Source organism: Gymnoscopelus braueri, assembly GCF_963280865.1.
Source record: "Gymnoscopelus braueri genome assembly, chromosome: 8".
NCBI classification, from domain to species: Eukaryota; Metazoa; Chordata; class Actinopteri; order Myctophiformes; family Myctophidae; genus Gymnoscopelus; species Gymnoscopelus braueri.
The window spans coordinates 45033603-45059513 of NC_137609.1; the positions used below are offsets into that span (position 1 = coordinate 45033603).

The following is a 25911-nucleotide window of genomic DNA, read 5'->3' on the forward strand; positions in this document are numbered from 1 at the left end:
AAGGGGTGGGGTACATTTTAAATCAGATTTTATACCTTCATAAACTTGTAGAATTTCCTCCTCACTTTGATACCCAGAAGTACGATGAGCTAAAGTTTATCATATCACGATAATAAATTGAGATTGAGTTTTTGTTTGTTCGTTTTTCACCATTGATGCAATTTATCTCAAATGACCTAAAGGGGTGGGGCACATTTTAAATCAGATTTTATACCTTCATAAACTTGTAGAATTTCCTCCTCACTTTGATAAGAGTACTTAAATACTTAAGCCCTTAAGTACTTAAATAAGCGTAAATCTTAGGCATACAATCCCACTCAAATGCATCTCAACATATTTCCATTGCACAACAAAATGTGCAAAAAAAGTCAACAGGGATGAATGCGTTTTTTGAACTACCGAACATATATTCATATATATATTAATATTTACCTGCAACAGCAGTTTTTGAGCTATGCGCATTCTTCATCTACAAACAGGTGAGAAACAATCAGGTGGGGGTGTGAAGTGGGGGGTGCATCCAAAACCTAGGGAAAAAAATCACTTGTTTCCTTTGCTACCTCCTAACCTCATAATATGGAAACTGATGTCTATGGGCGCACGTGGGTGACACAGATGCTTTCCTGTGGAACCACGTGCACCCCCCCCCCTGCTGGTCAAGAATTGAATCAAGGCACAGCCTTCTTTCGGTGCCTTCCCCACACTCGTTCCCTCTTAGCTTTCCTGCGGTCTATCTCAAAGACGAAAAAATGCAAAAAGTGAGTGGATTACCCACCACTTTCCTCCTTGATTGTAGACATAGGTAGTGGCGGAAGGGAGGAGAGGAGCAGTAGGGGAATGTTTTGAGATGCAACCAAAGGTGGATTTTTGATCTCACACTGCGGTGGTTTTGGCTGAGCATGCGTGAGCACCCACTCCGGTTTCGCCCAGCAGACTAATGGCATCTTTACCACAAGAGAAATCAATAAATTAAAGTCCTCTGGTAAAACGGAATAGCAAGTCGTAAAAAGGTACATATTCTGCTTTTCAAATGCCCTTTTCTTACAAATGAAGTGTTCTTTTTATTCGTATTCGATAATACTGTACCAGCAAAAAACATGTTCTTTTCCCTGTATAATGTGAATTAATGAGTGAAACTCAATAAAATTGTCAAAATGATTTGTGTTGGCGTGGATACTGCAATTAGTATGTCTTCTGTCAGGTCTTGTAATGAAAAAAGAGCAGATGTTCAATAGTGATCAAACTATGCAGCCCTCACTGCCGGTTCAGTCTTGTAGTTGAATTGACAAAGGGAATGACAGGCGGACACATCTTTGCACCGCACACCATGAAGCCAAACAGGTTTACCTGCAGCCCGCTTGGCTTCTCTTTATCCCTGCCCTAAGCTCTTAACCCAAGCCACCACCCCCCCCCCCCCCTCCCCCCCCCCGTTCCCACGTGTGTGCAGTGATGTATCGTCAAATTTTCATACTTTCCTCCATTTTTCGATTGGCTGTCATTAGATGTCATGTTCTGTCTGCGTGGGGCCTGTTTTGGTTTCTTCTATATGTTCTGAGGCCTGATATCGCGATTTGGCTATGACGTGCTGAAAGCAAATTGACAGCAGCACGCTATTTGGGGGCTGCGACAACGCATCACTGGGCGTTGCTGTTGTCGTCCGTGCCGTTGGCTTCTGCCATATTCATCTTCCCCATGGAGAGACCCACGTGGTTCACCCCTTCCCTGCGTGGCGGCATGCGCTCGTTGATGCGATCCAAGCCCTTAGCCTCCGCAAAGCTGTTGATCTTGTGCTGAGGAGAGAACCCTCGAATGGCTGAAGACAAGGAACAGGAGGGAAGAGAAACAATAGACAGGATCAGTCTCTTGCATTGTATTATGACACAATTCTCCACATAACTCACCCTGTTAACAGTCTGGGCTCCACTGGCTCTCTCATCTGTAAGGGTGTAAATGTAATTGATTCAATTCTATGTAGCATCTCAATGCAACTAGTGGCAATCAGTGGAGCAATCTACATAATTATTCTCTTAATGCACTTGACACTGACTTATCCAAATGATTTGTTTGCACTTATCTTTGTTATTTTTAGTTCTATTTATTCTGTTTAGATACACCAAGCTCCTTCTACTGTACGTGCGAGTGTACATGGCAGAAACTCTCCTCTACATTACTGCATTCCTAATAAGATTTCATGTCCTGTGGGAATCTGACGTTACAGGGATGGATTCATTTTCATATTATTTTCAGTGGTAAGGAAGGACCCACTGCTGAGACATTTGCATGTTGTTGGCTTGCAAAGCAAGTGAGGTAAACAATTCTGTGTTTAGAGGTTAGGGTAAACGTTAATGCTACTGGCTAAACATAAAACACAATTTAAACTATTCAACTCCATTAAACAGTGGTTAAAAAAAGCAGAAGGAAAAAAAAAACACTTCGTTATTTTGTATCCAACTGAAGCATTTTCAACCATGTATTCAGCACTCACACCACCCAGCTATCCAAGGCAGAAGTGTCCAATTTACGGCACCATCTTTTAAAATGTACTTCTTGTTTATGGTGCTTCATCTACCGCTGCAAGATCTGATAACACTGGCCAATAATTATTTGAGACCTATCATGATATGAACACATGAAACAGCCTTCAAGATGCATTCATTTTGACTGCCTGTCTTGCAATGCAATGGTGATCCAGATGAAGCTTACCAGCCGAGCCCAAACCATCATGCATCTCTAAGAAGCACTTGACTTTGCGATGTTGGTGAATATATTATGATGTCCAGATGCTTAGAGCAGCGTTTTGCACAGGGTCATGGTCTAGGAACTATTTCGACAAAGGAGCTTTGTATATGAACTATTATGTTTGACAGGTTTGGGGTATTGGAAAGGGAAAAGAAAAGCTGTTGACAGCTACTGCTGTAGAGTTTACTTCCCTTTAAAAGGGCCTGATGTACACAAAATAAAGGCTTAGTATTAAATAACATGGTCATACATTGCTTCATTATTAGCACCATGAGGAATTGCTCTGTTGAATCTAAATTCCAGTTATCTAATTTGTATTCTCTTTATCATGACAGTGCCTTCCATATCTATTTTAAACACACCTCTGTAAAACTATTTTAATATAGCTGACGAACAATTTTGCAGGTTCAATGCTTCACTTGCAGGAACACCTGATGCCTTGTTGGGGGGCTGGGGGGGGGGGGTGTCTTTTTTATTTAGACAGGCCAATGTAGAGAGACAGAGAGTGCAGAGTTGAGAGGGAGGAAGTCATGCACATTCCGGACGGAATAGGCAGAGATTATGTGATGGACGCACTGCTGGCCCGTTCCTGGACTTGTACATGGATTTACCTTCTCCGTCCTCGGCTTCCGTGTCGATCGCTTCAATGGCTTCAACGGTGGCTGGAAGGGGAGGAGGGGAGAGGAGGGGAGCAGGTTACTTGTGACAAAGCCATGCAGAATGCAGCTGCATTTCAGCAGCCCATGGGCGGAAGGCAGGTCTAGCATCAAGCTAATGAGAGATGTATATGCATATGCACTGGCATCACAGCCAGGAGGAATCAGTGGAACATGCGTTGGACAATTCACGCAGGTCTCAGAATGGCTGCTAAAGGTGGATGACGGAGAGAGAGAGCAGGGCAGGAGAGCCTAGAGATCCATAAAGCCCGCGAAAATATCTTCAATGACAGCAGCTGGGTGGTATCATAATGGGGACTTGTCTTCTCTTCTGCTCTTCTTTTGATGTGAACACATTTTATATGTACTTGTTGTTGTTGTACTTGTTTGTCTAACTTGCAATTCAGTCAGTGGATTTGGATATTTGAAAACAGAGAGGGGATATAAGGAAATAAAACAAAAGAAACACATGAAACATTGAGACAGCAACAGATTTTCTAAGACCTGATCTCTTTTAAGTTATAAAAAGAAAGAAGAAAAAATATTAACCCACAGAGCAAGCTTTGGATAAGGTATCATCCTTGACAGAGCCCAGGGTTCTTTAGAACACTTAGACCATGCAAATTGTTTACATCGTAGCCAACTTCAGCAGAGGCTTTGATTGGACGATGAACGGTCCATTGCTTTTGTTCTGACCTTGTTTTACACCAGTGATCTTAAGACTGTCACACTAAGCCCATGTTGGCTCGTCGATTAGTGTCTGTGCCCGAAAATCACACGTCTAATGTGATGTGTTGTGCCCATCAGTGGTAGCCAGGCATCTGCGTGGGTTGCTCACCTAATGCAAATGTTGAATCTACCGTGGGACTAGTTGAAGATAGAGAGGGGGGAGCTCTCTGATTGGCTTGTTCAGCCCATAAGACCTAGTTTATTTATTTATTTATTTTTATCCCACGATTTTGTAACCCCATTTTTCTCACCCAGTGCCAATTGTCTAAGTAATCCTGGGCACTACACTCCCTCTGCCAACCTAGGGAGAGCTCAGAGCCGAGCTCATGCCTCCTTCAATGCATGAGAGCTAACGAGCTTTCTTATCACCCGACAGGAGGGTGTTGCCCCGGTAGGACGTAGCGCGTGGAAGGAACACGTTATTCCAACCAGTTCCTTTCCCCTCCATCATGTTTTTGTGAGGGTATACCCTAGGGGACATGGGTATGGGCACTGATGACGCAGAGGAGAAAACACGCCCCCAGCGCCCACAGCATCGCTGGCGGGAATCAAACACAGGACCTTCTAGCTGTGAGGCGTCAACGCTACCGACTGCGCCACCGTGCCCCTTAAGACCTAGTTTAGACAGTGAATGTGTGAGAGAGAGGGAGAGAGAAGAGCGAGATAATCATTGGAACCCCCCCCCCCCCCCAAGATGAGGGACGCCTCACTACCTGTGTACACACCGACCATACTACAAGCTATTTTTGGTGACAGATGCTTATCGATGGCCCAACGACCCAATGCCCGACGTTGGCTTGGTGTGTAGCAGCCTTAAGAGTCTTAGTAGAATTATAGAAAAACGTACTTAACCTAACGAAAAAATGGAAAAGAAAAACTACACCTTCAGTAGCTTGCTGTGGTGCTTTGTGTTTTTCTGTGTTTAAGACAGAGAGACAGGTAGACAGACAAGACAGACAGACAGACAGACAGACAGAAAAATTGGATCAATGAGGGAAAAGAACAGTGTGTTGAGATGGGGGGAGGGGGGGAGGCAAACGAAAAGAGAAAATACATAAAAAAGGAAAGGCATGAAGAGGGAGAGACAATAAGGCCCATGCTGGGCTTTGTTCTCACCGCTCTGCAGTGTCTGTTTGCCTCCAGAGAGCACCCCACTGGGCAGCATGCCAGTCGGCGTCAGGCCCTTCAGCGTCAACACGTTCTCGCTCTCCTCTCTGCAGGAGACACAGGGATACACAGGTCAGTAAAGTCCTCTGAACCCACCGCTCGGCCGTGACACCGCGCTGTGCCCTGACCTCTGCCCGCAACGGACAGATACACACACACACACACACAGATACACACACACACACACACACACACAGATACACACACACACACACACACAGATACACACACACACACACACACACACACACACACACACACACACACACACACACACACACACACACACACACACGCGCACACACATGCACGCACACACCCCAGTGGTGTAAAGTAACTAAGTACATTTACTCAAGTACTGTACTTCACAGTACAATTTTGAGGTACTTTTACTTTACTGGAGTATTTCCAATTGTCTATACTTTTACTTCTACTCCACTACATCTCAGAGGCAAATATTGTACTTTTACTTTTACTTTTACTACAATTATTTGAAAACTTTAGTTACTAGTTACTTTGCAGATATAAATTATCACGTTATAAAACATGCATTAACCACTTTAGCCCTATTTTATACCTAGGCTATTTAAAAATAGCTGATCTACAAGCTCACAACGCGTCACATCGCGACGCGTTGTGAGCTTGTAGATCTGCTATTTTCAAACATTTTAGTACTTTGACTTTTGGTACTTTAAGTACATTTGGATACCAATACTTTTTTTCTTTTACTCAAGTAAATTTTGAATTCCGGACGTTTACGTGTAACTTGTACTTCTACATTGCAGTATTGATACTTTTACTTAAGTAAAACATTTGAGTACTTTTTCCACCACTGACACACACACACACACACACACACACACACACACACACACACACACACACACACACACACACACACACACACACACACACACACACACACACACACACACACACACACACACACAGATTGGTACATCTTTGAATGAATATGGTTATGTAAACACAATGTCTATGCAGATATACAGTATGAACACTATTTGCTGGCACTGGGGAAGGGAATCTAAAGCTGAACAATGTCCCAGAGCACTCACTAATTCATATATATGTGCACAGAGGGAGAGACATGGGCGGACACACACACACACACACACACACACACACACACACACACACACACACACACACACACACACACACACACACACACACACACACACACACACACACACACACACACACACACACACACACACACACACACACACACACCTGAGAACCTTGAACATCGTGGCCATCTTCCCAATGGCACGGATCTTGTTCCTAATCACCTCCTTGCGTGCCTGAGCTGCATTGGCTGAAATGACATTAATTGATTACAATCTCAACTTGAAAATTTGAAGCATGTACCGCCATGACATTAAGATAAGATTTGCTGCTAAGTTGCATGATGTAATGATCAAAACTATTTGCACTACAGATATAGGCTATACCAAAAGAGCACTGCACCATGTAGTATTATTATTATTATTATTATTACCCTTATTATTATTATTATTATTATTATTATTAATACTAATAATAATAATAACTAGTATGATTATGAATGATAATAATAATTGTAATTATTATAATAGTAATAATACTAATACTAATAATAGGCTACACTTTTTTAAAGCAGTGTTATGTATGTCTTACCATCAAAAATCTCTTCCTCTTCTTCATGCATGAGTTCGTCGTCTGAGCAGATACTGAGCACATTCACCAGCATCTCTGTGACTGCATAATGGAAGAAGGCATGGAAAGATCACTGAAGGATAACTGACAACTAGTTGTATTTGTTCATAATTCCAAACCATACTATAAAAGGTAAATATGAGAAAACATGATGGCCAACCATAGACATAGGGGATGTTTATGTTGGGCCATGCACTCCCCTGTTTATTCAAACATAGAGATAGCCTGTAGTAAAGCTGAGAGGGAGACAGTGTTATGAAGACACAGGTCCAACGCTCTTTTACTGTAAGACCTCAACCAACAGTTGACATTGATTTCAACTCATTCACTGCCACGTAGGGGTGTGCCGATATATCGTCCCGCGATATATCGCGATACGTTTTCGTGACGATATGTATCGTTTTGAGAAAAAACAATAATAACAATAATAATAATCAGGCATGCAAAAACAGCCCCGGGGTGAAAAGGGTGACAACGTGTTGGTTTTCTTTCGGGTCAGGTGTCACACTATTGCCCTATTTGGATTCAAAACGGCTATTGTAGCTGAAAAGCTACAAGTTCGCATGTCTGAATAATGCAAAAAGAGAATTATTTGTTTGCATTTGCTTTTTTTCTCCCCCATATATTTTTCATAATAAAAAAGTGCGTATCGTATCGTATCGAAATCGTATCGAAGTTGTGAGCCAAATATCGTATCGTATCGTTTGGTGAAATTAGTGTATCGGCACACCCCTACTGCCACGGATGAATTACCAATTCTACCACGGACGTAATAAACGTATTTTATTTTATTTTATAAAGGATCGCACTGTTCTTTATGACCCGCAGTGACCATTTTCACCGTAACTCACCCGGAATACGGAAATAACGTCAATCCAAGATTTCCGTTTCCGTCCGCTTCCTGTTTAACTCTTTCATTGAAACGGCTCTTTCTCGAGTTACCTTTTTTTCTCGCCGCCGTGTTCCGCGAGGCGCAAGCTGTTTTGAAACTGCTGCTGCGGGAGAAGGAAATGTCACGGATGGAATATTATTTTTCTCTGGGCGACGCACACACACGTACCCTGTGTGTTTTACAGTCGGACACGCTATCATAAGGGATGTACATTTTCTGCGGCCAGCTGAAAAAGTAAGAGAACCGTGGCATCTTTGACGAGAAATGGCGTGTTCACATGGAGCTGTATGAGAAGCAGCCCAGCCGATTGGAATGTTTGTTGTCTGGGCGACGTGCACGGATAGTGCGTGTGTTTACAAACGATTGGACATGCGATCATAATGAATATACATTTTTTGTGACCTGTTGAAAGTTTAAAAAAAAACGGAAATTGCTGGCAGTGGGCAAACACAGCCAGAATTAAATCTGGCAGTGAATGAGTTAAGGCAAGTATGGGAAACCATTGAACCTAAAAGAAAATCTTGAGGGGATTCCAAATGGAACCTTAAGAGGTCTGTAACTCTGAGAGTGTATAAATCGAACCAAAAAGGACCCTTTGCGGTTCCTTGGAATTTTTTTTTTTTGAGAACCACTGCATTACACCTTAATATTTGATCTCTATATTTATAATTAGATGTACCTTTCTCTCCAACGAAAGGCAGAGACCAGGTGAAGACGTCCATGAAGTTAGGCAGCCAGTAGGGGTGTGGTGAGCAGTTGAACTGTCGGATGTTCATCACGTTGTTCTCATACTTCAGTACTGCAGCTGTGGGGTAAACAGGAGTGGAGTTAGGCCTGTCACAATTATTACATAGTCGCCTAATCGCAATTATCTTGCATAATCCTCATAATCGTATCCATGTTGAAAAATGTTCATACATTTTCAAACATTTTCCAAAAATATGTCAGTAATTTCTTTGTATATGTTAGTTATTTGTTACATCTGCCCCAGGTGTGCAATTTTTGCGCGTCACATCGCGACGCGTTGTGAGCTTGTAGATCTGCTATTTTCAAACATTTTAGTACTTTGACTTTTGGTACTTTAAGTACATTTGGATACCAATACTTTTTTTCTTTTACTCAAGTAAATTTTGAATTCCGGACGTTTACGTGTAACAGAGTACTTCTACATTGCAGTATTGATACTTTTACTTAAGTAAAACATTTGAGTACTTTTTCCACCACTGACACACACACACACACACACACACACACACACACACACACACACACACACACACACACACACACACACACACACACACACACACACACACACTCACATTTTCAAACATTTTCCAAAAATATGTCAGTAATTTCTTTGTATATGTTAGTTATTTGTCACATCTGCCCCAGGTGTGCAATTTTTGATTACGAAGCCTAAAAGGCAAACAGAAATTAAGTTTTTATTCACATGTTCAAATGATCAATGCCAAACACACATTTAAATCGTCGATCGTGTCTGTCTCTTACATGTCATCATGATTTGTGTGCGTGGGGATCTCTTATACAAGCTTAGTGCTTTATGAGCCTTCCACTTTAGTAGACCTTGTATTGTGAATTTGTACTTCCATGTACTGTTCTTCTCATGTATAACTAAATAAAGTGCATCAATCAATCAATCATAGCAATTACATGAGTGACAATTAATCGTCAACCTAAATTTGTAATCGTGACAGCCCTAGGTGGAGTCACAGGTTAATCTTTAATTAATACTATTAATTAAAGATTAATAGTTAATTCTAGGCATGTACTGGGCACACTGTACACCTGATGGGTTCATGCCTGTTTTGAGGTCAAGAGTTTGAGATTTTTGTATTTATTTTTTGTCTTTCTCTTGGGCGGGTCAGTACATGTTAATGAACACAGCAACAGAACTACAACAGTAGTGGCAATGCAGTATATTCTATAAAACAAAGGGATTCTACTGTTGCGCCTCAGCCTTAAACGGCCAGTCCGGTGCGTCACAAGGGTAGAAACAATAGATGCATAAGGGAAGAACGCTGGAGCAGCACAGACTATTTAAGCCTTTTATTTATGCAGTGCAAGTAACAAGAATGACTGACGTTTCGGTCTTTCGACCTTCCTCAGAGTCATGAGATATAGTATATTCTATATGTGTGTATCCCTAGTGTCCAGACTGAGACACATATGGAAATCAGACTTGAATTACATCTCAAACCACCTAGGAACAAACATGTCAAATGTCAACAGCATTATCTACAAGCTCACAACATGTCCTGATGCCACACGCTGTGAGCCTGTAGATGGGCTCCTTTTCAAACAGTAGTAAGTGGTTAACATCTCATTCGGTATCACTATTTAATATTGTTGAACCATTTGGGGAAGAATTACCTGAGGTTCATATTTATTTTAGACATTGAAGATCTTGGCCAGACAAACTACTATATTTCCAAACCACGGACGTTGGTCATCTACCTTAGTTTACAGTTTTTCTCAATCGCTCGGATGCATTTCCTGAAACATAACCTCATTCCCAAAACTCTTGCAATACCCCAAACAGTGAAAGCATTTCTCTATTTAGACCTGTTAAACCTGATACATTGTTTATACCTTTCAAGCCGGGAACGCCTCTTGTTGCTACATATATATAGCATTATTATTATTATTTGTCGTTATTTTTTGCAAAATATGTTTATTAATTTTAATACACATACAAAAAATAAACATAAAAACAAACAACAAGAAAACAGCTCAGACACAACATTTTAAAATGAGGAAACGACGTGTACAAAGACAGAAGTAAGAATACGATCAAAGGAATCGCCTCATGGCCATCAATAGCCTCCTAACAAAGAAAGGATAGACACCATGTCAATTAACCAAAGATTTGAGTTAAAAATGTTAGCTTTAAAAATATATATATTCAAAGATTTGCACACATTTTCAAAATTTTTCTAAAATAGCAGATCTACAAGCTCGTAGCGCGGCACTCGGTGCCGCGCTACGAGCTTGTATATCTGCTATTTTTTAATAGCCCAAAGTGTAAAATAATGCTTTTTAGCTCAAATCTAAAAATGACACAGTTCTAGGTCTTAATGGGTTAAAATAGCATTTGTGAAAACTCTAGTTACCAGTAGCACGAAGGAGTTTGAGATGTATAACTATTTTTATTTTTGTTGTGACTTGCATAGTCATTTTCTATTGCTGCATGAATACATCCAATAAAACCTAGTATCAGTGGTGGAAAAAGTACTCAGATATTTTACTTAAGTAAAAGTAGCAATACCACAATATAAAAATACTCTGTTACAAGTAAAAGGCCTGTGTTCAGAATGTTACTTGAGTAAAAGTACAAGAGTATTGGTATCAAAATATACTTAAAGTAGCAAAAGTATAAGTACTAAAATGTTTGAAAATAGCAGATATACAAGCTCACAACGTGTCGCGATGCGACGCGTTGTGAGCTTGTAGATCGGCTATTTTTACGTATGTATAAAATAGGGCTAAAGTGGTTAATGCATGTTTTATAATCTAATAATTTATATCTGTAAAGTAACTAGTAACTAAAGTTTTCAAATAATTGTAGTGGAGTAAAAGTACAATATTTGCCTCTGAGATGTAGTGGAGTAGAAGTAAAAGTATTGGAAACTATCATTCCAATAAAGTCAAAATACCTCAAAATTGTACTTAAGTACAGTACTTGATTTAAAGTACTTAGTTACTTTACACCACTGCCTAGTATGATGTAAGAACAAAATGGCCTGCAGTGTGAACATGGGTCATATAGGAGTTGTTTGTAGTTATGTGAGTGATGCAAGACAGTAGGAGGGCCTATGACACAGCGAGCCACTAGAGGGCCCCGCAGAGAGCCAGCTGAGGCCCAGCATTGCTGACACTCTTACATCAAGGCAGATAAAGCCACATGGAGATAGTCAGTGGGGCCGACAGTCCCTCCCACGCTCCCCGTCTCCAACACAGCCCATGGCAACCGAGACACACATTTCAAAACACTATCAAACTGGAGCTCACACTGGTGAGCATTTCATTCCACCTGCACAAGCTATATGGATACGTTAACGCGCCAAGGCTATTCTATACCTTGTTAAGTGCAGTGGTGGAAAAAGTACTCAAATTCTTTACTTAAGTAAAAGTACCAATAGTGCAATATAAAAATACTCTGTTACAAGTAAAAGTCCAGAATTCTAAATGTACTTGAGTTAAAGTACAGAAGTATTGGCATCAAAATGTACTTAAAGTACCAAAAGTAAAAGTACTAAAATGTTTGAAAATAGCAGATCTACAAGCTCACAACGTATTCTGGATTTCGGGTCTAGCACCCCACTGAGAAAACCCATTGTTGATGCCTCTTTTTCTTATTTTGTTATTTGTATTTGTTTGATGTCCAGGAACAGTTTTGCTGTCTTGGTCAGGTACCTTTGGCGTACAGATAGTTATTTAAGACATGCATCAAAAGCTAATATTATTATTTAGATGCTTTAGAGAGATGCTAGGTTTGACGTTCACCTGGTATCCTGGTTACTATCTAGCACTTTATTATTGTTATTAATATTACTATTTCTATTGTCATCATTATGTGACCATTTACAATGTAATTTGTAGACAAGGATTCATGCCATTTACTATGATCTTGCATTTTGTAAATCACTCTGGATACAAGCTTTCTGCTAAACAGTAAACTGTAAAATATGGATGATGAGGTTGCCTCACCTTTATTGTTGTAAACATCCAGGTAGTTTGGTGCTGAGAAAATCGTAATGAGGGAGGGGAACCCAGTGGTCTGACTCTTGCGGTACATCCGATAACTACAAAGTGAACCGGAAGAGATAAAAGCAGAAGAGATGAACAGTACATCTATAAAGCTGGATTTTTACTTTGTTAATGTTGTTATGCATTCGCGCACTAAACAGTAGCTAGCAGTAACGCACTCGCATTACTGCTAGCTACTGTTTATTGCTCATCCCAGCCCGCCTACTGTATCCGGTAATTGCCACGTACACATACACATGCACATACACTGAGCGTTTCTGTATCCGCTCTATCTTCAAACTGCAATGATATAAAACTGATGATATAGTTTACCAGTTTAAACTTCAACGCCAAAAACATATCATCACTCCTGGAATTACTGACTTTGTTTTTTTTGGATTCACAAACAAGTATTTCTTTCGTTTACAACTCAAAACTAGGGCTTTCACGACTAGAGATTTTTACTGGTCGACTAATTTGACCCAGAGGTAGTCGACTAGTCGACCAATCGAAATTACCTATTAAATCTTTTTATATATATATATTTTTTGTTGCCGTTGTTTTAATGCCATTACTATTATTATTATCCTCCTGCCTTTATTTTTATGCCGTTTTAAGGGAAGCGCTTCTGGCACAGCAGCACAGCAGCGTCTCCAAGGATCCTCAAAAGGGGGTTATTGCCCAATAATAGGCTATCACTGGGCATACTTTTGACCCCCTTTTGATAAAAATAAAGGCAGGAGGATAATAATAATAGTAATATGGCATTAAAACAATGCAATTTTTTTATTTAATCAACTATTCGACTAGTACCAACTAGGTCGACTAGGGGTTTTACTAGTCGACTAGTCGACTAGTCGACTAGTTGGTGAAAGCCGTACTCAATACCTAATGAGCCAGTAGAGGTTGACACATCTAGCATGTGCAAAGTAGTGATAATTTTCTATCTTTTGTAACACTGCTGCTGTGTAGTTTCAGTTGTCCAGATAAACATGGGCAACACGTTGTTGCTGTGCTTGTGCCACCGTTCAACTATAGTGTTTTGGTTGTTAGTGTATTAGTTTATTCTGCATCTGGCTTTTATGAGATTTCTTTACCTGGAAGTATAATACTGTATGAAATGATAATAATGACATAACATCGTACTTTAGTTGGCAGCCCCCCCCCCCCCTACCAGAAAATGTCTCCCAGCATGCCTACACACATCCGTGTGTGTGCGCGTGTGCGTGTGTGCGCGTGCGTGCGTATTCCCCAAGTACTGTACATGCATTGTGTTACGTACCCAGCATCTTGTGCTTCGTGTGCTCTGATGACTGATAGCAAGTTGTTGCTCTGTAGGAACTCACATACAGCTGGATAACTGCAAGGCAGAACATTTAACAAGGTTTTAGGACGCTGTCACCATTACAGTGAATATTTAATTACACTATATCCTAAAAACTGACAAAACACTATAATTAGTGTAGTGCACTTGAGTACACACTGACTGGAACCTATATTTTACACAATTCCATACATTCCATTAAAGATGCAGTAAGTGATATTTTAAAATAAGTGTTCTCTATATTCTGTAATAATTGCTATAGAGTGTTTGTTCAGTAACAGGGGTCTCCCTGTAAACAGAAAATACGATTTCCAGTGAGGATACCAATTTTATCCAATCAGGAGAGAGAACTCACACAGGATATAGGATACACAACTGAAATTGGAAGTGATGACACAAAGAAGTGAGCAGACAAAATTGCAACTGGAACGCAACAATTGAATCTGCAATCAATGTGACTTGTAACAGAGTATTTCTACATTGCCGTTTTGATACTTTTACTTTTACTTTTAACCCATTAAGACCTGGAACGCGTCTGTGTCACTTTTTGATTTGAGCTAAAAAGCATTATTTTACACTTTGGCTATTCAAAAATAGCAGATCTACAAGCTCGTAGCGCGGAACCGAGTGCCGCGCTACGAGCTTGTAGATCTGCTATTTTTGAAAAATTATGAAAAGGTGAGCAAATCTTTGAATTATATATTTTTAACTAAAATCTTTGCTTCTGGGGGGTCCCTGGAACAAAATATTTTGAGATGGGGGTCGGCGGCCAAATAAATATAATTTTGGGGGTCCTTGACATGAAAAAGATTGAGCACCACTGATATATATTTTTAGAATAGGCCTACTGTTGGGATTTAGAAGACATTCGTAGAATCGGCCTCAGGTCTTAGGCCATATCCACACGGAGACGTTTTAAAAAATGTCACAGAGTCGTTTTCAAAAAGTTTACCGTACACACGGAATCGTCTCAAGAAATGTGTGTGTCCACACGAAACCACTGAAAACGCCACAAACTGAAAACGCTGTAGTATATATGCCTGGCCTGTGGGTGGTGCTGTGGAGGAAAGTTACTAAGTACATTTACTCAAGTACTGTACTTAAGTACAATTGAGGTATTTTTCACTTTACTCGAGTATTTCCAAATTCCAATACTTTTACTTCTACTCCACTACATCTCAGAGGAAAATATTGTACTTTTACTCCAGTACAATTATTTGAACACTTTAGTTAATACTAGTGACTTTGCAGATATAATCATGACATTATAAAACATTTATATTTATTTATTTGCCCTATTTTACATAGACTATTTAAAAATAGCCGATCTACAAGCTCACAACGCGCATCGCGACGCATTGTGAGCTTGTAGATCAGCTATTTTCAAACATTTCAGTACTTTAAGTATATTTTGATGCCAATACTTTTGTACTTTTACTTTGATTGATAACATTTTGAGCACAGGCCTTTTACTTGTAACAGAGTATTTTTATATTGTAGTATTGCTACTTTTACTTAAGTAAAATATCCGAGTACTTCTTCCACCCAAATGAATTTGACCCACTGGTCGAGATGCAGTGGTGTAAAGTAACTAAATACATTTACTTAAGTACTGTACTTAAGTACAATTTTGAGGTACTTTTACTTTACTGGAGTATTTCCAATTTTCAGCACTTTTGCTTCTACTCCACTACATCTCAGAGGCAAATATTATACTTTTACTCCACTACAACTATTTGAAAACTTTAGTTACTAGTTACTTTGTATAGGCTATTTTCATTATTATTACAAAGCATACATTAATAACCACTTCAGCCCTTCATACATTTCGGCCATTTGAAAATAACCGTTGTACAAGCTCACAATGCGTCACAATGCGTCACATCGCGACACCTTGTAGATCGGCTATTTTCAAAATAAATGTAAAACTTGAAATGGGACATTCTGCATAATTAGTACTTTTACTTTTGGTACTTTAAGTACATTTTTATGCCAATACTTTTGTACTTTTACTCAAGTACATTTTGAATTCCGGACTTTTACCTGTAAGAGAGTATTTCTATATTGCAGTATTGATACTTTTACTCAAGTAAAACATTTGAGTACTTTTTCCACCACTGTCGAGATGCATCAGCTAGGTTGCGACCGTCGTCACTAGCGTCCTGGCTGAATTCAACCTGGTGTTTGTACTTTCTCTATTTACAACCCTTACATCTACATAAACGTTCAGATTTCAAATATAAAGTGCTTAACTCATGGCCATGGATGTTAAAATTCACTTCGAGTGGGTATAAGTACCCGTATCTTCCGTATTGTTCAATAAAAAGCATTTTAATCCGATCGGCAGCCATTTTCTCATAGAGTTATAATGTATTAGAGTGCAATACTCCTCCCAACCGGTAGGGTCGCGTAAATGAAAGTCAATGGAGAAAATTCGAAGTCAATGGCCACCAATCGGATTAAAATGATTTTTATTGAACAATACGGAAGATAGGTGTACTTATGCGGGCCCATACATAATTGTAACATCCGTGGCCATGGGGTCAGCACTTCATATTAGAAATATGAACGTTTATGTAGATGAACGGGTTATAAATGGAGAAAGTGCAAACACCAGGTTGAAGTTCATCCATGATCGTCGTAACAGACGACCGTCATGTAATCCATAACAGCAAGGCGTTTGTTTTCATTCTTATAAGACCGCATGGCTCATTTATATGCACGTGAAAGTAACTAAGCGGAAAGTAACTAAGTACATTTACTCCATGTCCACTTGTTGCTGAAGGTGGTAGTGTAGGAGCAGTGCTGTAAAAGCCCCATCGCGTTAAAAACGAACGCAACGCTGACTGGGTCGGGGTGTTTGTTGTTGGGGGGGGGGGGGGGGCGGGCGGCGGCGCATGCAGGGTCGGGGGGGGGGGGGGTCGGTCGGGGGGGACGCATGCAGGGGGGGGGGGGGGTGCTCAGCGCATGCGGGTTAAGCGAGAGGTGGAGCTATAGCTCATCGTTTCAGGAAAGATGCGTATTTGGTTGTACACACGGAGACGCAAGGGTGGCGTCTTCGGGGGGTGGGGGCACGGGGGGGGGGGGGTGGGGGGTCACGGGGGGGGGGGCGGGTTTAAGCGAGAGGTGGAGCTATAGCGTCATCGGTTCAGGAAAGATGCGTATTGCCGTATTTGTGGTTGTACACACGGAGACGCAAGGGTGGCGTTTTCAGATTAATTCACTCTGGGACCCGTTTTCAAAAATAAGCGTATTGCAGACCTAAAACGCCGGCTCCGTGTGGCCAAAACGTGCAAACGATTAAAAACTTATGCGGTTTCACCTAAAATCGTATCCGTGTGGATGTGGCCTTAATGGGTTAAGTAAAGAATGAGCTAAATCCTGTAGTGCAGGTGATAATAATGACATAACATCGTACTTTAGTTGGCAGCCCCCCTACCAGAAAATGTCTCCCAGCATGCCTACACTCATCCGTGTGTGCGCGTGACGTCATTGAAATAGCGTACGTACCACCCAAAGATAAAATCACCGCTGCACCACTGTGGAAGAGCAACTCTTCCCACAGCTCACAGTTGCCCTCAGAGCTACCTCCTTCAACACGAGGCGAGCCAATAAACCCTGTCAGGATGGAGCTGGCGTGCAGGAAGCAGTGAGATGAGAATCGACGAATTCTCGTATCACTGCTTCCTGCGTGCCAGTTCCAACCTGACAGGAGCTGTGCCTGGGTTGGTAAATGTCCAAATCCGGTAGTCCACATAATTAATCAGGAGCCCTGCTTGACAGCCATGGTTTGCCATCTATTTTGTTTTCCATCTTTAACAACCCATTTTGGGGCGGGAACCCCTATTTGTAACTATACCTTTCAGGACAGGAACCCACAACATTCCCACAACATTCATTTGTTGTCATTTTTGAATAAATGTTTTACGTTTTTCATAAACTTTAGGTCAGGATCTAGAAGACATTTTTAGAACCGGCCTCAGGTCTAAATAGGTTAAGTTCTGCAATGACCTGCTGCCTTGAGTTTCGCTCTTTTTTTTATCCCAGCATCCATATTCTGAGGGGTTGGGACATTAACCAAAAATAGCCGATCCACTCCTTGTAGATCAGCTATTTTTTTGGGGGGAAAGCGGTCCAAGTACAGAGCCAACTCAGGGTTTCAGCGGTTAAAGGCCTTTGTGCTCTATTGGATAGTACAGACAGAAGATACAGGGCAGAGAGTGGTGTTGACAGCTCACGAGCCAGATGCAAAGTAACCCCAGGCTCTCTTTAAAGATTTTACGGCATTTCATTGATTTATTCAGAGATTTATTCAGGAAGGGCAGTGCGGAGAGGAGGCGATGGCATGTACTGCACGTACCTATTCAGGAATCAAACCAAAGGCAACGTGGTCACATGGTTGGTATTCATACAGCCTGAGCCGCCAAACCCCAACCCCTGCACCGATGCCCTGTCTGAATTTGTCGATTTGTTTTCTTCACTTGAATCACTTAGAAATACAAAAAAAACGAATCTTTGAAGGCGTGGCCGAGACTATGACATGTTGTCCTGCCTGTCCGTCAGTCCGTGTGTGTGTCCGTCTGTGGACAGCTAATCTCTGGCACCGTTGGCCAGATCGACGCGAAACTGTGCACAAACACACTCACTGGAGGCCAGAGCAGAGGCCCGTTACACATCGGCCTGTTATAGCGCCACCAGAAGGCCCAACACATTGTTTTATATTGAATATTACTCCTACAGATTTTGTCCAAACATCACGCAAATCGGTACACAATATCTCTTTAGTCATGTGATCAGGACGGATCTGTCCGATTTCATTCTGATGAAGAGTGGCTCGCAAAGTTTGCAGGAGTGGTCCGTTTTGAACAAAATGCCTCAAATCATGAATGTGCGTGAAACTTTGCACGCACATTCACACTAGGCCGAGGAAGAAATGTCATCCTAAATCCTTCAGATTGGCTTCATGGTGGTGCTATAACACGCCGATTCACGTTTCTACCTATAATTGGACCGATCTGTGTGAAATTTTGCACGCAAACTCCCTAAAGGCCAACAAAAACATTTTATAACACCACTAGGAGGCAGATTTTTGCAAAACATATTTTTTGATATTACTCCTACAGATCAAAAATCTAACAAATCGGTACACATTATCTCTATAGTCCTATGATCAAGACAGATCTGTCTTTCATATTCCATCCTGATTGGCTAAGATTGGCTTTCAAAGTTTGCAGGAGTGCCTTGTTTTGAACAGAATGCCTCAAATCATAAACGCAGCATCCGATTGCTGTGAAACTTTGCACCCTTTTCACATTGTCCCGTTATAGCGCCACCAGGAGGCCGATTTTTACAAAAAAATGTTTTTAAATATTACTCCTACATATTTTGTCCAATCTGCTACTACTCGTACAGATTTTCAACACTCCCGCAAATCAACATATTGTGTGCAATAAATTCATTCATTGCTGGCCCACCATAACCTAGCCTTGCATAGCCTTGCATTTTTCTAGATGCTTTATGTGGATATTGTTAAGTGAATAAATCAAATTTCCCCTCAGGGAATGATGATACTGATATCATGCTACACTATATGCTATATTGTGCGATGATGTTATGTTAAATTATGCTATGCTGTCATCTTTTGTTATGCTATGCTATGCACATACAGTATGTATGCTATTTTAATTGATACAGTATGTTACTTGAGGATACAGCCCAGTGCATCCTCCCCAGCAACAATCCTCAGTTTCTCCACTTCCTCACTGCTATCCACAAACCCATCAAACTTTAAAAAGTGTTTTAATTATTTATTAATGCTCAAAGGTCTGCGCTGGAAGAAAAACAGGGACACTGCCATACCCCGAGCACCTGGATAAAATGATGAATGAATGAATGAATGAATAAATAAATAAATAAATGAATCAATCAATAAATGAATGGATGAATGAATGAATGAATGAATGAATGAATGAATGAATGAATGAATGAATGAATGAATGAATGAATGAATGAACGAATGAATGAATGAATAGTAGACACAGTGATCAGCATGTTCAGGTTCTAGAGTAGTGTCAGCGAAGTCAACCCCCCCAGGCAGTGCCACATTTTTCTGGCCAATGTCGCCAGTCTCCCCTTGCTGGCCGGACTAATAAGTTGCAGGTGACTTAGGTAGACACATGGCAACACGATTACATGACCCTGTGTGTGCATTGTGGTTGACTTTGTCAGAATGTCTGCACTTCCAAACTAAACGGCGTGATCAGCCTGCTGGGATGAGGAAATGAATGATCGTCTTCGTCTCACCTGTAGAAGTAGGAACAGCCCCGGACCGAGTTGTGACTGAAGTACTCCTGGGTTTTCTCATTGCCGTAGTCCTCCAGAGGGTCAGCCCATAGCAGGTCACACATGGGCCCGAACGCTGGTGGCTCCTTGAACCGGTCCAACTACATACACACACACACACACACACACACACACACACACACACACACACACACACACACGCACACACACACACACGCACACACACACGCACACACACACGCACGCATGCACGCACGCGCACACACACAAATGCTTTATTGCAGTGGTTTTCAAACATTTAAATTTCACGGATCCCGATAACTCTCAGAGTTACAGAACTGTAAGGGTCCATTTGGTTAGATTACAATGAGAAGAGATTCTCAGAGGTACACACACACACACGCACACACACACACACACACACACACACACGCACACAAACACGCACGCACACATACATACACACACACGCGTGTGCGCGCACACACACACGCACGCACGCACGCACACACACACACACACACACACACACACACACACACACACACACACACACACACACACACACACACACACACACACACATTGACTCTATAGGTCGTCTCACATGCATGTACACCTATTGTACACACATACAGACATGCACACACAGTTAAGTTACATAGTTAATAGTCATGTTAATGTTTAGGCGTTGCTTTACCTTCTTAATGTCATCTAAGGTGTGTATTTCGGGCGACAGCCCGCCATGGACGCACAGAAACTGTTGGTTCATGAGAGCGGCCAAGGGAAGGCAGTCGAATGCATCCATACATGAGTCATACACCTGCTCTGAGTACTTGATTTTACCTGAAAGGGTAAATATAGAAAATAAAGGGTAATATATGTATATGTTTCGTCAGCAATTGCTCACACTCAGTTATGGAATGAAACAGGGGAGAAAACGAAGACAGCTAGAAAGCCTTTTATACCGTCCTTCCTTATTCAATGGCACGGGAAACATGACAGTATGTTCCTTTAAATATTTAAACGCATCCGAGTCTCACTCACTCGTCTTGGTTTCTTGTCCCACACAAATATCTGTGTGTGTGTGTGTGTGTGTGTGTGTGTGTGTGTGTGTGTGTGTGTGTGTGTGTGTGTGTGTGTGTGTGTGTGTGTGTGTGTGTGTGCGCGCACGTTATGTGTGAGGGTTAGTATTATCAACGCCCCAGTTCCCATGAACAACAATATTTGTCCCCCTTTTTGTTTTTGTCATATTAATTCCTTTTTCCTTCTGTTAATACCGAATAAAACGTGACAATTAAACATTAGTGAGACAGACATTAATAAGGCAGAAAGACACAATAATAAAAAGTGAGAGGTACTCACATTCTTGTTTGAAGGTGAAATATTCTGTCAAATGTCTACATTCGTGATTTCCTCGCAGTAAAAATAGTGTCTTTGGATAGAGGATTTTCAGCGACCAGAGGTATAAAACACACTGTCAAGAAAGCAGAGAGGGAACATTTTCAATTTGCACAAACAGAGAGAAAAATATCTAATCATGTGGATCTCTGGGTCCACATGGGAGCGCACCTGGGCACGCACGTGAGGTTCAACGAGAGTTAAACCCATTAAGACCGGGAACGCATCTGTGTCATTTTAAGATTTCTTTGCTAATCGTGAACATTTTTTACTCCGATCTGTGCTTCTGGGGGTCCCTGGAACAACATATTTGAGATGGGGGTCCACGGCCAAATACATATAATTTTCGGGGTCCTTGACATGGAAAAGTTGGAGCACCACTGAGCTAGCATACTAGCTAACATACTATTAAAACATTATTAGATATGTATTTGGCCGCAGACCCCCATCTCAAAATGTTTTGTTCCAGGGACCCCCAGAAACAAAGATTTGAGTTACAAATGTTCGCTTTAAAATAATATATATATTCACAGATTTGATCAAAAATAGCAGATATACAAGCTCATAGTGCGGCTTTCGGTGCCGCGCTATGAGCAAGGGATAATGCATGGGGAGGTGGTCATTATTGAAATTTGAAGCCCGACAGGGTGATTATGCACCGAGGCGGAGCCGAGGTGCATAACCACCCTGAAGGGCTTTAAATTTCAATAATGACCACCTCCCCATGCATTATCCCGCTTATTACATGGCTACTTAATAAATACATAAATAAATGTACCCAAAAGTAACAACAAAACGAAGTATTTCCTTGCTTACAGCAATGAAAGTATTCCATAAGTATTGGGCTGGGCGGACAAGTTCGCCTCGGAAAACAAATGACAGTATTCCACAAGGTAACCGGAAAACTCGCCCCAAAACACACTCGCCCCCCATTGTATATACCGCCGATTTTCCTGTAATACCGCCAGATTTGCCCCGGGGCGACTGTGTTTTTGGGCGAGCGTTTTGGTATTCCCCCGTTGTTGTGCCACGATAAACAAGGAAGTGTAGTGGATCAAATAGAATCACTTTCCGGTTATTGCATCGTCTATTTCTCACTTCAAATGTTTTCAAAAACATTCTTGAGAGCAACGTTTAGTTGTAAAGGACATTGGTTGTTTGTTTACATGGCTGTCATGTTGGATAAAGCATAAAACCAAGCAGCGCAGGTTGGTACGAGCAGGTGCTCTGAGTCTCTGATTACACAGCGGTCCGTTATAGAGCTCATCGGTCATTATTTCTGGATAATGACTGACCAATCAGAATCGAGCATTCAACCAAGCCGTGTAATAAGCTTGTATAACTGCTATTTTTGAATAACCAAAGAAATCAAAACATTACACAGATGCGTTCCCGGTCAACCCCTGAACTTAATCCACTTAACTGGTGGCTTAAGTTCAAACGCACACGCTTGCCCAGGCATGTGCGTCATTTGTGCACAAGACAAGTGTTTAAAATAATACATCTTCAGTGAAAATTAGGTGTTTTAGAAGTGCTGAGGATACAGATTAGATACAAGACACTTGGATTATACTCTGAGAGCTGTATTGGAGTTTATAAATGGATTTTTGATATAGTTTTGCTGTTGTTAATCCTGGACCTTCAATTCATCAAGTCATCGTTCTCTTCATCGAACTGAACTGTAACTTCCCAAACTCTTGAATGAAAAAAGTGTCAGATATGGCGAGGCGCTCATTAACGTACCTCAATACTGAAGTAGCCGCGGTCCACATAGTCCCCGAGGAACAGGTACCGTGTCGTGGCTGGAGATCCCCCCACTTCAAACAGCTTCATGAGGTCAAAGAACTGCCCGTGGATGTCTCCACACACTGAAACACAACAACGCCCACATGGATGACACCGTCAACCCATTTCTATGCTCTGTCTTTTCGCGTGTATTTGTGTGTATGTGTGTGTGTGTACACACAAGAATGCATGCATGTGTCTTTTTAGGTTGGTTGGTTGTTTGGTTGGTTAAGATAGAAGATATCAGTGCAAGCAGTACATACTGTATATAACGAACTATACTGTATAAGAAATGTATATCTGGGTCGTGTGTGTGTGTGTGTGTGTGACACACACACACACACACACACACACACACACACACACACACACACACACACACACACACACACACACACACACACACACACACACACACAAACACACACGCATGCACACACACACGCACAGACTGAGAAGGACACACACTGAGGTGTGATTCTATCAAATCAGACACAGATTGATAAACAAATAGATCAATTGGTCAATAGATGCTGTAGTTCGACCAATCAACAGGCACGCAGAAACAGACACACACAGATAGAACGATAACGTGAGAGAGGGAAACGAGAGAAGATGAGGGGCGTTGCAAACTCTTGTTGCCATGGTGATCTGTGTTTTAGGGATAAATAAATAACCAAAATGTCTCCTGTAGGGCTCAATGCGTTATCGTTACACGGCTGGCATCCTTTTGCCCGAAAGGTGTTTTCTCGATCTCCCCCTCTGTGGGATGCAGTGGCGTGTGCCTGGGTGTTGCTCTGAATTCCTGGGCTCTGCTATAGCCTCTGTCTTTTCTCATCTCTGAGGAGAAAAGCCTGGCAACGAGCGGGTTGCCAGAGCGTGTCTTCCGTTGTATGTGCTTCCCCCCAGAAGATTTATTTTTTCAACCAATCACAACATGGGTTTCATGCACAGAGAGGATGTAAACAGATCGGCAAAGCATCAACGTCATTTCCTTGGGGAGGTACTTCCGCCTTTGAGTACAGGCTGTTCTATACTTGTAAAGACAAGTGTTGCTAAGATATCGTACGAAAAGTGTCGAATGACACTAAGACATTCCCATTTAGGGCGGGAACCCCTATTTCTATACCTTTCAAGATGGGAACCCCTTTTGCGGTTCTTGTTGCTATGTACAGTATATAGCAACATACATTTGTTGTAATTTTTGAAGTTTTTCTGAAAATTCAGGATTTAGAAGGCGTTTTTAGAATCGGCCTCAGGTCTAAATGGGTTAAGTAAATCAGCGATTCTCAAACAAAAGTCCAGCTGTAAGGATAAGGATAATTCCTTTTAACAGGACGTTCATGAAAGTCCTTGCGGGCTTGTTTCCAATGAGGGCCTGTGAGCAATTAGGGGTTAAGAGTCTTGCTCAGGGACAAATTTCATTTCATCGACACATATGCTGGCTTGGCCTGGAATCGTACATGGGGCAACCAGGGCCTCTGGCGCCCTAGGCAGGCTCACTAACCACTCAGCTATGGCCGCCCCCATGTGCCTTGGGATTTCTAATACAGGCAAATTCTATATCATAAAAACCTAAACACTTTCAACTTTGCGTGCCTGTGTTGTGCATGGCATGTGTTTTGAGCTTGTAGATCTACTATTTTTGCTATGAATGGAGGTGTGCCTTGAGATTCTTACTTGCCCATTGGTATGCGTTGGGCACATTAAGTTTGAAAACCACTGCTCTGAAGATGTGTCAGGAGAGGTCTAAAAAACCAGCAGTCATCTAAAATGTAATATGAAAGGCTACAGGATGACTATAACTAACTATTAGGATAACGCTTATGTCCCCTGACCAAAACAATAAGAACAAGAGTCCCCATCTACGGGGCACGGGGCGCAGTCGGTAGCGTTGTCGCCTCACAGCTAGAAGGTCCTGGGTTCAGAGAGGGAACATTTTCAATTTGCACAAACAGAGAGAAAAATATCTAATCATGAGTTTGCATGTTCTACCAGTGTCTCTAGGGTAGTTAATACCCTCACAAAAACATGAAGTAATCCTGGTCTCTATACTGCCTCCCCCTGGTCAGCCGGGGCGCCTGATGGAGGGGAAGGGAACTGGTTGGAATAACGTGTTCCTTCCACGCGCTACGTCCAACCGGGGAAACTCCCCCCTGTCAGATGACAAGAAGGTCAGTTGGCTCTCATGCATTGAAGGAGGCATGAGCTCGGCTCTGGGCTCCCTAGGCTGGTGGGGGGAGTGTAGTGCCCAGAATCACTTAGTAAATTGGCACCGGGTGAAAAAATCGTGGGATATTTTTTTTTAAATAAGAGTTCTAATCTCCATTAGAAGTTTGGTCCAGCAAACCAAGGGACGACAACCAACGCTGCGCGCCTGCAACCACACAAGATACGAGACGCTGTCAGATAATGGGCGATTTTTG

General features: G+C 41.6%; 1 protein-coding gene across 3 annotated transcripts in view; it reads right to left on the reverse strand.

Annotated features, from left to right (window-relative positions):
* Positions 1–1634: 1634 nt before the first annotated feature.
* Positions 1635–25911, reverse strand: part of ppp3ca (protein phosphatase 3, catalytic subunit, alpha isozyme) — a gene marked incomplete at both ends in the record, with an annotated part of 39234 nt that continues 14957 nt past the window's right edge. Inside the window, 12 exons of one of the 3 annotated variants that reach the window (XM_080434709.1) lie at positions 1635–1813; positions 3351–3401; positions 5241–5338; positions 6546–6630; positions 6972–7052; positions 8582–8707; positions 12634–12728; positions 13955–14032; positions 20300–20439; positions 21000–21145; positions 21665–21776; positions 23444–23568. In XM_080434709.1, coding sequence (XP_080290835.1) covers positions 1635–1813; positions 3351–3401; positions 5241–5338; positions 6546–6630; positions 6972–7052; positions 8582–8707; positions 12634–12728; positions 13955–14032; positions 20300–20439; positions 21000–21145; positions 21665–21776; positions 23444–23568 — 1316 coding nt within the window. Of the gene's footprint in view, positions 1814–3350; positions 3402–5210; positions 5339–6545; positions 6631–6971; positions 7053–8581; positions 8708–12633; positions 12729–13954; positions 14033–20299; positions 20440–20999; positions 21146–21664; positions 21777–23443; positions 23569–25911 lie in introns of all 3 variants that reach the window. The other 2 variants (XM_080434711.1, XM_080434710.1) reach the window with 2 other exon arrangements.